The sequence below is a fragment of the Haemorhous mexicanus genome, chromosome 21, assembly GCF_027477595.1.
Source record: "Haemorhous mexicanus isolate bHaeMex1 chromosome 21, bHaeMex1.pri, whole genome shotgun sequence".
Lineage (NCBI taxonomy): Eukaryota > Metazoa > Chordata > Aves > Passeriformes > Fringillidae > Haemorhous > Haemorhous mexicanus.
In genome coordinates, this window is record NC_082361.1 from 5,506,646 (window position 1) to 5,519,648 (window position 13,003).

Genomic DNA, 13,003 nt, shown 5'->3' on the forward strand with positions numbered 1-13,003 from the left:
CGAAATAACTCAGCAGTGAAATACATCGCGTTGCAGATTGTCAGGTGTACACATTCAGAGCTGCTGCAGCACAGACCTCAGGCAGGGTGAAGTTCTGCCTGCTCTGGCAGCCTGGAGGGGAGGTGTACGTGCCATTGATACCGGAGCTGCGGTGCAATCTTAAGGTTGCCAGACTGAGTAGGAGGGCTCAGTTTTTGGTTGGCAGGTGGCATTTACTCTGCTTCTTCTCAAATAAGCCTTAGCTTTCTCCCTCCCCGGTGCTCAGAAACAGCAGGGAGTACAACCCAAAAACAGTTATTGGTTGGAGGCAGATATTGCCCAGACCAATTCTGTTTTATTGACTGTATGATTAATTCTTCTCCTGTTTAAAAATTAATTGCAATGACAAAATATTACATTTGGCCTGAAGGAGCTGTGTAGCAACAGTGCATGTAATGAAGCTGTTTGGCAATCAAGTATTTCAGGCTATATGAATAAGGATGCCAAAAAGCAGTCTATCAATAATTAAGTTTTCAGTACAAAGTTATAAATATCTAAACACTGCAGACACACTGTCTAAGGAAGTTTGACAGTACAAATTGTAATAGTTTGTCCAAAGTAATATTGCTATTACTTTGTCAGCTTTCTAATCTGGTATCACCATTCCACACTAGCTGAAAACCTAAAAAAGAACCTTAAATAAACTTCTGGCCTTCCATGAGGGAGCTGGTGTAGATATTGGCAATGAGACTTGGCGAGCAGAATTTATTAGCACAATTTAGAATTGCTGCTAATCAGCTTAAGGGTGGGCCAGAAAGGATAAAGTAAGCCCCTGTTTCACAGCTGGATCAGCCATAATATTTCCCACAGAAAAAAAGAACCTGAGACCTTCAAAGACCCCAGAAGAGGTGCCAGTGTAATGGCAGAGGTTTACATATGGCTGATTATCAAATTATGTATCCATAGGGGAATCAAGGTTGCCAGAAAGCAATAAATGCTGGTGGGAATTGCACAATGTTGTCAATGCCCACAGTTCTTTGAAGGAGATGAGATTTAACCTAACAGGGTAAATGTGCCTGTTGCTGATTATCTCAACTGCTTTTCTTCCAGTCCAAGAGTTTAAAGGAAAGTTTGATTTGCTGGGCAGCTAGCAGTGGGCTGTGAGCCTTCACTTAGAGAAGGTGAAGTGCATGATTCAATCACCTCTTTATTTTTTTTTCTTAATCATCTGCATGTTGACATTAGCAATTGGCACTCAACTATCAGTTTAAATTGACTTTAAGAACCAAATAGCTGTGCAAACACTTCAGCTGTCCAAGCAGTTGCTTTAATTGCTTTTTTGTTTTTTTTTTCATAGCAACTGCAGTAGCACAGAAGGAAATTCTTCCTAATGGACAACTGAGCCCACCAGGCCTCCTGAGATTCTGCAAGCTTGAGGCAGGCTGGGCTGGCATCATGTTCAACAAGGCAGTGCTGGTGGAGTCGCTGCTGGTGTTCGGCGTGGTGCTGTCGGTGCACGCCGTGGTCTGGGACCGCTTCTCCTGGTGCGCCCTGGCCTTGGCCCTGCAGGCCTTCTACACCCAGTTCAAATGGGACCGGCTGCTGCAGCAGGGGGGGGCCGTGTTCCAGTTCCGGGGGGCGGCCAACAGCGGCCTGCTGCCCGCCAGCATGGTCATCCCCCTGCTGGGGGTGGTGATGAAGGAGAGGTGCAGGGCTGCCGGCATCGTCTACTTCGAGCGCTTCGGCATTGTCGTGGCTTCCACGGGAATGCTGCTGGCGCTCTTCCTGTCCGTCCTGGCAGTTGGCATCACCAAACCCGTGCCAACCAACACCTGCATCCTGACTGGTGTTGCTGGCAGTGTAATTATCTACACCATGAAACATTCCTTGACTGTCTCAGAAGTGATAGAGGTTCTAGAAGTGCTGCTCATTTTCGTCTACCTCAGTATGATCTTGCTGTACTTGTTGCCTCGATGTTTCACTCCCGGCGAAGCGCTGCTGGTTCTCGGAGGTGTAAGTTTTGTTCTCAATCAGCTCATTAAACGCTCACTGAACGTAGTTGAGGGCAGAGGGGATCCCATTGATTTCTTCCTCCTGGTAGCAGTTGTCGGAGTTGTTCTTCTTGGTCTTTTTTTCACTGTGCTCTTCACTTTCATGGATTCGGGCACGTGGATCTCCTCCATGTTTTTCCACATGATGACAGCAGTGTTAGGCTTAGGGGTCATCATGCCTTGGCTGTACCGACTGATACGGAGGAACCCTTTGTTCTGGCTGCTCCAGTTTCTGTTTCAGACACAGACAAGACTTTACCTCCTTGTGTATTGGACTTTCTTGGCTGCCTCAGCGTGTGGTGTGGTTTTCTACCAGAACGCCAAGAGATCATCTGAATCTAAAAAACACCAGGCCTCCACTATAACCAGGAAATATTTCCACTTCATTGTTGTAGCTACTTATGTTCCTGGACTCATTTTTGACCGCCAGCTCCTCTATGTTGCTGCAGTGCTGTGTCTGGCAGTGTTTATCTTCTTAGAGTACGTTCGCTACTTTAGGATCAAACCTTTTGGACAAACCCTGAGGCATTTGCTCTCTCTCTTCTTGGATGAAAGAGACAGTGGACCTCTAATCTTGACTCATATTTATCTCCTCCTTGGCATGTCCCTCCCAGTGTGGTTGTTTCCCAGATCTTGTGCTCCTAAAGGCACCTTGGCCGGGGCAGGAGCACTGGTCCCCTACTCTGGGGTGTTGGCAGTAGGGGTAGGAGACACCATTGCCTCTGTTTTTGGCAGTACACTGGGGGAAATCAAATGGCCAGGAACAAAGAAGACCTTTGAAGGGACAATGACAGCTATTTTTGCCCAGATCATTGCTGTGGCTCTGATTCTGATCTTTGACAGCAGTGTAAATCTGAATTCCAGCTATGCCTGGATTCTGGCATCTGTGAGTTTGGTTTCTCTTTTGGAAGCTTACACTACTCAAATTGATAATCTGCTGTTGCCTCTCTACCTCCAGATCATGCTCATGGCATAGAAGCACAGGAACAGAGTTTTCTCCCTTCTCAGAAAAAGGTACTAGAAAATGCACTTTAATGAAAGCTCAAAGCTGATGTTTTGGTACAGCAGAGAAAATTGTTGAAAACAGAAATGAAAAAGACTTATTTAAAATAAGGGTTTTGATTTGGTCTTGTTTTTACCCATCAAAAATAGACAGATTTATGTTCTAACAGCAACAAACATGACTGATAAAAACAGCACTTGTGTTTAATAATCCAATTTAAGTTTCTTCTGGGTACCCAAGGGAAGCAGAGGAAGAAGAGGTAAGTCAATTAGAGAGGACAAAATAAACAAGCAGGTCTCTCAGATGTTGATACCTCTGTACTGTACCTTGTTTTCTGTACCGAGTCCCATGTCTTGTGTTTGATGTGTGAACTCTCATTTCTGTATAAGCACGATGTAAAGCATGTTTGATAACAAGGGGGGGGCAGAGGAACCAGGTACAAGTGTCCAGCTATGTCCAGTCCTCATCAGCAGGAGTCAAAACCACACCACGATGCACAAACACAACTCCAAAATCAGCAGCTGCCACAGCTGAGTTATCCAGGGTTAAGGTTTGGGGATGTCAGACACTGCTCATTCCAGACCATACTCATAAGAACAGTGAATCTTTAGCCCTGAAGTTTGCTAGTTTGCTTCAGCAAGGAAAATGTTTTATCTTTCTCAAGATTTAATCTCCAAATTAATTTGGAATGAATATGGGGGGGGGGGGGATTAAGCAAAGTCACAGATAAAACTAATTACACATTACTCCTGAGAGCAGAAAAATCAGTTGAAGTCAATAAAATTTTCTACTATTACACTTTCCTACTTTTCCATTTTTTCAGCCAGATGTTTAATCAAATAATGTATAAAAATACTCCTATCAACAAATTGACTAAAGCTACTGAATTCCATCCATGTAATTAAAATTATAACTACAATTTTGTGGCCAAAAAACCAACTTCATTTCTATGTATGAAACCCTTCTGTATCAACAGTCTCTTCTCACTGTTTTGCCCAGTGTCCATTAGAACAACACAGAGGTGTCCTTCCTGTCTCCAGGGATGTGTCCAAGCAGGAGATTGTCATCCCAGGCTTCTAGTTTGCAACATGAAGTTCACTTCTGACTCTTTTTAAATTCACTTTTGGGAACAGTCTGGGAGAAGTCCAAGGTACCTTACACAACACTGTCCTGCAGGCCTGTAGCTCTGAGACCATGCCTTGGGAAGGAGCCTAAGACCAGGGGGGGAGTGAAACCAGTCCCTGAGTCAGCAGAATTGGCTCCAGAATCCAAAATTGTGTGTCCCTGCAACAAGCCAGGACTGGAATAGCTGAGAAGCAGCATTGCCCAATTCATCCTCCTGCCTGGGAAGGGCTCCTGGGATTTGGTGCTGCTTCTCCTGAGGATGCCAGAGCTGGTTACTAACACAGTAAATTGTCAGATACTCTGTAGGAAACCCAACAACTGCTGGGCTGTTTCCTTCATGTTTAACAGGAAATCCTGCCAATCAATCCAGATTTTTTAATTTTATTTCTGCACTTGAAGTAGATGGTTTTGCACACTGCAGGTAGTGGTGCAAGTCAGGACAAATCCTCCTCCTCAGCAGAATTCTAAATTATTAACTCCTCTCCTGGAAAGACATAGACAAAACTTAAGTTGCTTCTGTCACAAGCCACAGCCTTTACCATTGATGTCATAAATGACACCAGAGGTAGAGAAATTTACTTTCCTTCCACCCTGCTTCCAACTATCAAACAAACTGTAGGAAAGGTAGTTTTTGAATGCACAAACTTTGCATTCAATGTTCCTGCTGTTGCCATGACCCAGCTCCCCAATTTACTTTTGAAAGGGATGAGTCAGTAAGATTTGGGTCCACTCTACCACGGCCCTCAGCAGCCTTAGGGTTACTCTGATACAATTCCTGCATTGGTGACACTGGGCTCCTGTCTCAGGTTGCCACTGCACCAGTGCTGGTGAAATCACACCTACACAGCTTCTGTTCAGTTCAGGTACAGGCTGGAGCTTGCCTGGGATGTAGCTTGCATTTCCAAACATTCCCTGCTGTAAGTTGGTTTGAGGTTTTGGGGATAGAAATCATTATTGTGCATATTGAGAGTTCCAGCTGCTCACCAGACAATTTAGCACTGTCCCCACCTGTGGGAAGAAGGTCACACTGTGTCTTCCTCAAAGAAAAGATGATGGAGATGAAAAGAAGAATTTCTTTTTATTTAAGTGTAAAGAGTTTGATTGAGGTTCTTTGTTTCCATCATTTCAACATGAATCTTTAAAAATTGTTGTATTTTAAATCACACTCAAGAGATAAAACACTCAGCTACTGTCTGCCAGGATTGTTTAGAAGATTGACTATAAAAAGCAGACCTCTGGCTTCATTTCACCCACAACAAGATTGTTTTAAATCACTGTTATTCCAACAATAAGACAGAAAACTAGGGGTGAAAATCAAACTTCTCCCCACAACATGTTCACCTGCATTGCTGGAGTCAACCAGCCAAGAAATGCACTTAAGCTCTTAAACACAAGAAAATACTGAGTATCTGCAAGGAGAAGTGTTTGGTAAGTGGTCCCAGCCAAGGTGCAATGGTCTTAACTGGTTTGTTTTCAAGACTGAAGGTGTTTCCTTACCGAAAGGACTGGGTGACTACTCTCATACTGGCAGGGCTCCTGCTGCAGTAGAAGCTTCTGTCTATGCAGTTTTGGGCTGTGATAATGGTCCTGGTTTTGAGGAGGAGGATAAATTAAGATTGAGAGCAGATCTAGTAAAGGTTGTTTTTAAAGAGACCATGAATGAACAATCAAGAAGGAATATTGATCAACTATTGACTCCACAAGCCAGTCACTAACTTCAAGTGTAGAGTGATGGAAAAGGGAGTTCAGGAGTTGGCTGGAGCCTAGGGAGTAAAGAAGAGGAAAAAGCAAAACTTCAGAGGCTATTCCAGTTCTGCAGGTACAAAATCAACACCAGCTGAGGCACTACCAACAAACTGTACAGGCAAGACCCCCAGCAGTTATCCAACTATTGCACTGGAAAGGCTTCAATTTCCTCAGCCACTGGTGAGGATCACAACCTTACCAGTTCTCTTTGCTCCAGGTGGTGCCCTTGGCTTCCATCACGTGGAAGGTGAACGCGTGGCGAGAAGACTCCGAGCTGTTGAGCTCACTCTTATGGACAACCTCACCATGGATGAGGATGAGTCCACCTGTGGGAAAGAATCACCTGGACTGCTGCTTTCCAAAAGATGAGCTCTGGCTTTCCAGTGAGAGGGAAAGTACAGGGTTAAAATATGATTTTAGCTCCCTTGTGTTTTCTTGAGCTGTGAAGCACCACGTTTGGGGCTGTTTGTACCTTTCCTTATGGGCAGGGGTATGAACTGCTTGTCATCATAGGCTGGCTCTGAGCCTACAAACTCCACACACGTTGAGGCACCTGAAGCTGCACGGACCATCCTCCTGGTAATCCCATCTGCAGATCCACAGAATAAGCAAACACACAAAAATTAAACATCTGGCTACATTCTGCACAGCAAATGAACAATTTCAGTGATTTCTCTTGGCATTGATAGGAACTTTATTATTACTATATTCACACTTTCCTTAGTAATTTGGGTGAGGTCTTTTTTATTAAGTAGAGATTTAGGATTTCCAGCTGTGGCAGAAACAGAGAAAACAGGTGCCTTTTGTTTGCCTTTTTAGCCCCTTCTGTGCATTGCAACAGACCCTCAGGAACACAAATAGTCACACACTTATGCAAAACCACTTTGGTCCATTTGTGCTTTCTATAGGATCATAAACCATGAGGTAAAGTATAGCTGGCTCAGGATTTGAGGAATGAATAGCTTAAAATCTGAAGAGCATTATGATTACACTCACTGAGTGAACATCTAGGTGAGCAGAAGTTTAAAGTTGCCCTGTGTGCTCAAGAGGTGGGGAAAAGCAGAACTGTGCTGGTGACCAGCAGTGGTCAGGCACATGCTCTTACTGGTGTGAGAGCCAGGGATGAACCACAAGCAGCCATTCTCCTGTGTGGCATCTTCCAGGGCAATCCAGAACCCCAGGATCCTGCCCAGGGGCTCCGTGTGCAGGAAACTGGCATCCTGGTGTGGTGTCACTGCAAGAAGAGACTGTCATTGGGGTCTTCACTGGGATTCAGTTCCTCTAGAAGGACTTCAGGGTTGCATCTCCCTGACTCAGAGCCCTCCCCTGCCCACCCACCTATCACACACCTTAAACCTTACACAAAAATAACACCTCTTAGCCTGCTGCAAATGTAGAAACAGCTCTTTGTTCAAGCTGCATATGACGTAGAAACTTTTCAGAAAAAATGTGGATTTCAAAGACTATTTTATGAAGGTTTGGACCTGCCAAACTCACAGGTTTAAGTCTGATTCTGAGCCTTTTCCCTGGTAATATTCCTAAAGGAGCATTATCTGCAGTGTGATATAGAGATAACACAAATCTCACCTTCACCACCAATGCCAGGTTGCTGCAAAAAAAAAAAAAAAAAAAGAGTGATGTGTGAAGAATTTCACAGCTTCCCACTTAACAGGGTCTTATTTCTTGAGTGACAAGACAACTTGAATTACTGTACCTTGAAGATATACATGCTCTGCACAACTACTGGTCTCTCAAGGCCTAGTTTTCTTCCCAGTTCCTGCAAGAAAATTTTCCAAGATTTATGTTCTCTGCACACTATTTAGCATTATTCTTTGAAGATATTTAAATTTCCTTTCACTGACAAAATTACTCCCCCTGGGAGTGTAGAAAACAAAAATTAACTACTCTGCAATTTATTTTTTCCCCAGGGCCATCCTAGGAAGCAATAACAGCTCACCTGCACCTTGGGGGAGTGGGTGATTTGCTTGAAGACAGGATCATAAGCATGTAGAGCTAAGGGGAAAGAAAAAGCTCAGACAAGATTTCAGAAAGAGAAGGGAACATGGCAGCTCTCAGTGATGAGCTGCAGACACCACAGCCAAGCAGGATAAATTGCAGCCAGCAACTTTGATCCCTCCCAAGATGGATAAATGTGACTTACAACACCTAAGGTGATAGGACACTTACAGGTTGTACAGTCATCATTAAAGACCATAAATATAATCACTCCCTGGCCACAAACTGCACACACATAAAAGCCAGTGTACAACAGAGTGAACAAAATGGAATATTATGTGATTCAGTATAATGTTACATAAGTGACAACCATTACACATGACCCTGAGACACATGGGTGAATTCATCATTTAAAAACACACTCTTAAGACCTACCAGAAAAGTGAAGTACTGCAAAAAGGAGCTAGAGCTCATCTTTGGTGCCCTTCAGAGAACCCCAGCCAGCAGGTCAGAGTGTTTGTGTAGACTCTTGCTACAACCCAGCTCTGACAAATCCACAAAGCAAAGACTCAGAGTTGTTTCTCCAGCTTATCCTGATCAGATTTGCCACGAGGACACATGCTCAGGTCCAGTAGGAGCTGCTCCCAGGCAAGAGATGAGACTTGACCAAAATGAGTAATTACAGAAAATAAGACTACAGTAGGCTTTTGAATTCTTAAGTTGCTGGGTCAGCAGGAATCTACAGTTGTTTTCACTTCCCCTGAGGAAAAGCTGAAGTGTGACAGAATGGTAGCGGGCCTGGGAAGAGGAGAGTGTTTTTGTGAGAAAACCAAAGAAAAAGAACTCTTAGTACTGAATTTCCAACTGTAGTGAAGTTTAGTCTGAGCAAAGTTCATATTTGCAGGCACAGGGAATCCTGCTCTCATTTTCCATGTATTGTTGGAAAACAAATGGGATCAAAATGCTAGTCCAGGAACTGAGAGAGAATAAATAGGTCAAACAGACCTGTAAGGGTAAAGAAAAAGTGTTGGTGACACCACAGGAGGGAGGGCAGCTTCAAAATCAGCAACCCAGCACAGCACAGGACATAAGAGAGAGTTTGGTCTGTACTGAATGTCACCAGTCTCAGGTGGTAAATTTTTAGAGCAAATCTGTTACATAAAAGAGCCAAGGGCTGAAGTCCAAACTTTTGCATGTCAGTGACTCTGAGCTATTCATCACTGAAAAACCTCTGAGAAGGGGTTTTTGAAAAGGATTGGAACAGAAGATCCAGTCCTCTGAGAGCAGAGAGCGAGGGGCAGCATGGAGAGAACTGCAGAGACAGTTATGTACAGTGAGTAGGTCTGGAGAAATCCTCATGTCTGAAAACCACATCTCTTTTGCCCATCCCTCTCCAAACCCCATCCTTTAAACATACCATGGCCAATCTTGCTGACAGACTTCTCCTTTGGAATTAGAAAGTTACCTACAAAACAAAACCATAATTTAACATTATCTGAAAAGCAGGAATCGTTCCTTGAGCTGGAAACTGGCTCCTGATCCCTCAACTCAGCCTTTTCCTAACCCCTCTGGCCAGGGCTTACCTTTCTCATCCAAAACACCTTTCTCAAAGAAGAATCTAATCTTGTCTCCACTGGTTAGGAAATAATCCGAGCTACCCTGCAGGGATAAGAGCCCAGTAAAGACAGCATCCTTGTAAAAACATAAATGAACTTTCAATCAAAGCATTAACACTCACCTGCATCTTTTTCCCCACCAAGCCGCAGCATAAACAAAACAGTGAAAAATCACTCATAAAAAGGCTTTCCACGGCACTACAGGTCTTTGTGCTGATCAGGGCTCTACAAGAACCTCCACATAGAAGTTACCCTCGCTTTTCTTTTGCTAGCTGCCTGGAAAATACCAAGTTTTCTGTCTGGAGAACATTTCCAAAGTGATCTGTGAGAGCTGCTTGTGGCCACCGGGGGTTGAAAGCACAGCAGAGCCACACATTGATAAGACTCTTGATAAGACCCCAGCAAACATTTGCAGAAAGCTGGAGAACAAATTCCTCTCCCGGTGTTATGTGCAGTTAGAAGGAACCCTGATCAGCAATCTGCCTTTTCCCTCCCTCTTCCCAGCTCTCCAGGGGGGCAGCCCTGCCCTTCTCGGTACCTGCTGCTGGAGCTGCTCCTCCTCCCTGGTGGAGAAGGCGGTGCGGCAGTGCGGCGGCACTTCCATCTCCGCCACGATCCTCTGGATCTGGCTCCTCATGCTGTCACACTCCTCTGCGTTGAAAAACTGCTCCAGGACAAGGAAGCCATCCTTGTGGAACTGGAAGACAGGGTGACTGCTCGTCCCCAGAGTCCTCGGGGGAAGCAGCACAAAGCAAGAAAAAGCAGTTCTGGCCCTTTAGAGGTTGAAAAGCATCCCAGCTCCAGCTCTGCAGCCAGGCAGCATGTTCTAAATTTTTAATTTCAGTAGGGATTTCTGTTGCAAAAGATTAATTAAGAGTCTGAACTGGCAAACAGTTAAGAACAATCTGTTTCAATCCCTCAGTCTACACAAAACAGAGAAGACCTCATCACTAGAGCCTTTTGTGCCTCAAGGATATCTTATCTCAGGCCTGTAACCAGCAGGCATTAAACTACCAAGCCCACTAACACAAACAGGGCAGTCATGCCTGTGTGCCAAATCAGAGTAAGATTCCTTTACAAGCTGGAAAGCTTTGTTCTCTCCAAGGGAAAAAAAAAAAATCCCTGGGTGATTTCTCACAGCTCACTACACAATCCTTTACAAAATGAACTCTGCTGGCAGTGAACTCAGTTTCTTTATATAGAATACCCTGGAGATTATCCTTTGCCAGGAAGATTTCGAGTTCAGGGATGAGAGTTGAGCAACACAGACAGAAGGGGCACAGAGGAAATCCCTCCAAGAGCTCTGTAGGACAAGCTGCCCCCGGAAGAGTTTGTAGTCATGACAGTCACACACTAAAATTAATGTAATAGAAGAAGCTGAGGAGAATATAAAGTGTTTGTAAAGCAGATCTTGGCTAGACCTGCTGCCAGGTTAACCAGCAGTGACTCAATCTTACACACTGTGTCACTGACTGCACTCTGGACACGCTCCCTCCCTGCAGAGCTGCTCCTTACCTTCTGGATCTGCTGCTGGGTCACCGATGCCATCGGGGCAGAAGCTCCAGATCCCAGCACCAACACCACGATGCCACCTGGCTCTGCAGGGCTGACTCCCCGCCTCTCCACGTGATCCTTGTCCCAGCATGTGATAAAAGCCAGCACTGGGCAGTTGGACTCTTGCACAGCTCAAAGATTTTTGTCCCCGTTGCCAGTTCTTTGCTCCTGGCAGGAACATTCAGGAGTTCACAGTATTGCTTTGGATCTTGGTGATAACAAAGCACACACAAATTTTCTATTCAAGTGCAGTCACAGACTTGATGAACATCTGAGCTCCAAGGAGGAATCACTTTTAATTAATAACCCAGATTTAAAAATAGGGCAGTTAAACTGGTAATTACAAGGGTAAGTAAGATAAGGAGGGTTAAAATAAGATTCAAGTGTGAAGAAAAGATCAAGATGTCTTAGATCAAATTTAAAGTACTGATTCAAGGTCTTACAGAGCCCTTTTTGCTTAGCCAGTGAGTCCTGCCAGCACTTCAGCATATCCCCTGAAAGGGCTCCCCAGCCCAGGAGGTGACAGACTGAAATGTGGTTAAGGGCTTTCAGTGAGGGTTTGGTCAAACCCATAGAGAATACTTCTGCTATTTTCATTCACAGCTGCTTTTGGTAATTTACACCTTCACTTGCTCTGTTCACTCTCCTGCAGCTCAAGAAGTCCAGGTAATATTTACAAATAAGCAAAGCCAAATCCACCCAAGGTTCAAACCAGAGAGCAAAAATGCAGAAAGTGGGTCTGAAAGGCAGAGAGGGAAGAACAGTTGCCAGCCCAGTGGTGGCGCTCCCAGCCAACACATCCCTCCCACCGGGAATCCCTGAGGAAGGTTTCTCTCTCCAGCAGAAAATGTGTTTGGCTCCTACAGGAAACACCGAAAACACCCTTGCAGCAGCACTTCACAAAAATAACACCATGGGGGCGTGTTCTTGCATCACTCACCCAGCCAAAGGAAAACCCAGCAAAAGGAAGGAATGCAAAATGCTCACAGGAAAGTGTTTACATCCTAGCAGCTGAAAATCCATTTAAAGAGAGGTTGTTTGAAAAAATAAGTTTTCTGTTCTGTAAGGGAATTGTGGGTAAAATCTCTCCACACCTTACTAAAACTTTCCTTTTTTTTAATAAAGAGGAAATTAGGGGTTTAACTTTTTTTCAGGCTTTTCCCTGTACACAGGAGGATATGAATTCAGTAGTTTAAAAAGCTAAATTCTACCAGAGACTTTAATCACTGGACTACAAACCTGGAGAGGGGAAAAAAAAAGTAAAAAAATCAGTCTCCAATGCTGCAAAACTCAAAAAATATTCCAGTATTCCAGAATGTAATACTGGAATATTTTTTTTTTACTTCCTTTTAACACTCCCTCACGAACTGATGGAGTGGAAAAGTTTTTAAGGAAGATGCATGACCTGTGGGGGAACAAAACAGCTGTAGGCTGTTGCCTGCAAGTTGATTGTGTGACCCACCTCACCCCTCCCTAGGAGGCAGCAATCCTGGAGAAACACTCCTGGAAAACACTCCCAGGCCACTCCTCAGTCCCTCTCTGTCACTGTGGTGTCATGTCCTCCTCATTCCCACTCACGGTGGTTTTTACCAGCACTTCATCACGTCACCTTCTCCACTCCCCAGCTTACGCACACACGATGACTCCAGGGGCTGTTTTGGTTCGTGCCACAGCAGCAAACCACAGTTTCCCTGTTCCATGGAATGTTTTGAGCAATATAAACAGCAGATCACAGCAAACAATGCAGCACCTACCAGGAGATAAAACCCATCCTGGTTCCAGGAGCTCTCCATGTCTGTCCTTAGGAGTCCTCCTGTTCCAGCCATGCCCCTATTTTGAGGCTCAGAAAGAGCTTTCCAGCAAGAGAAAAACCACTGCAGCCACACAATGCCCAAAAAAAGTCAAAGAGAAGGATGCTACTTTGCAAAGCCTTCTCTCCCCATAAGTTTACACAGAAAGGTTGACAGTATTAG

General features: G+C 44.5%; 2 protein-coding genes across 5 annotated transcripts; one reads left to right on the forward strand and one right to left on the reverse strand.

Annotated features, from left to right (window-relative positions):
• Nucleotides 1–1,434: 1,434 nt before the first annotated feature.
• On the forward strand, nucleotides 1,435–3,831 carry DOLK (dolichol kinase). The gene has a single exon (XM_059865491.1). The coding sequence runs from the start codon at nucleotides 1,435–1,437 to the stop codon at nucleotides 3,004–3,006; it is 1,572 nt and encodes a 523-aa protein (XP_059721474.1). The 3' UTR covers nucleotides 3,007–3,831.
• On the reverse strand, nucleotides 3,231–13,003 carry PHYHD1 (phytanoyl-CoA dioxygenase domain containing 1). Of its 4 annotated transcripts, none has more exons than XM_059865494.1 (13): nucleotides 12,785–13,003; nucleotides 10,992–11,198; nucleotides 10,015–10,173; nucleotides 9,444–9,519; nucleotides 9,278–9,325; nucleotides 7,862–7,917; nucleotides 7,619–7,681; nucleotides 7,492–7,513; nucleotides 7,010–7,138; nucleotides 6,377–6,493; nucleotides 6,104–6,230; nucleotides 5,656–5,745; nucleotides 3,231–4,642 (listed from the first exon to the last, which is right to left on the reverse strand). In XM_059865494.1, exons 2-13 carry the CDS (start codon nucleotides 11,022–11,024, stop codon nucleotides 4,612–4,614), a joined length of 951 nt encoding a protein of 316 aa, XP_059721477.1. In that variant the 5' UTR covers nucleotides 11,025–11,198; nucleotides 12,785–13,003; the 3' UTR covers nucleotides 3,231–4,611. The 4 variants fall into 4 exon arrangements, with proteins under 4 accessions (XP_059721477.1, XP_059721476.1, XP_059721478.1 ...); XM_059865493.1 differs by lacking the exon at nucleotides 12,785–13,003 and adding an exon at nucleotides 12,493–12,728; XM_059865495.1 differs by lacking the exons at nucleotides 3,231–4,642; nucleotides 12,785–13,003 and adding exons at nucleotides 4,649–5,166; nucleotides 12,493–12,726.

Bases quoted from the DNA above. Each gene is read 5' to 3' on its own strand.
- PHYHD1 (XM_059865494.1), bottom strand. From the start codon at position 11,024: ATGGCATCGGTGACCCAGCAGCAGATCCAGAAG. The intron at 7,682-7,861 runs GTGAGCTGTTAT...ATTTTCTTGCAG, and splicing joins CCCACTCCCCCAAGGTGCAG to GAACTGGGAAGAAAACTAGG. The intron at 7,514-7,618 runs GTACAGTAATTC...TTTTTTTTGCAG, and splicing joins AGAGCATGTATATCTTCAAG to CAACCTGGCATTGGTGGTGA.
- DOLK (XM_059865491.1), top strand. From the start codon at position 1,435: ATGTTCAACAAGGCAGTGCTGGTGGAGTCGCTGCTGGTGTTCGGCGTG.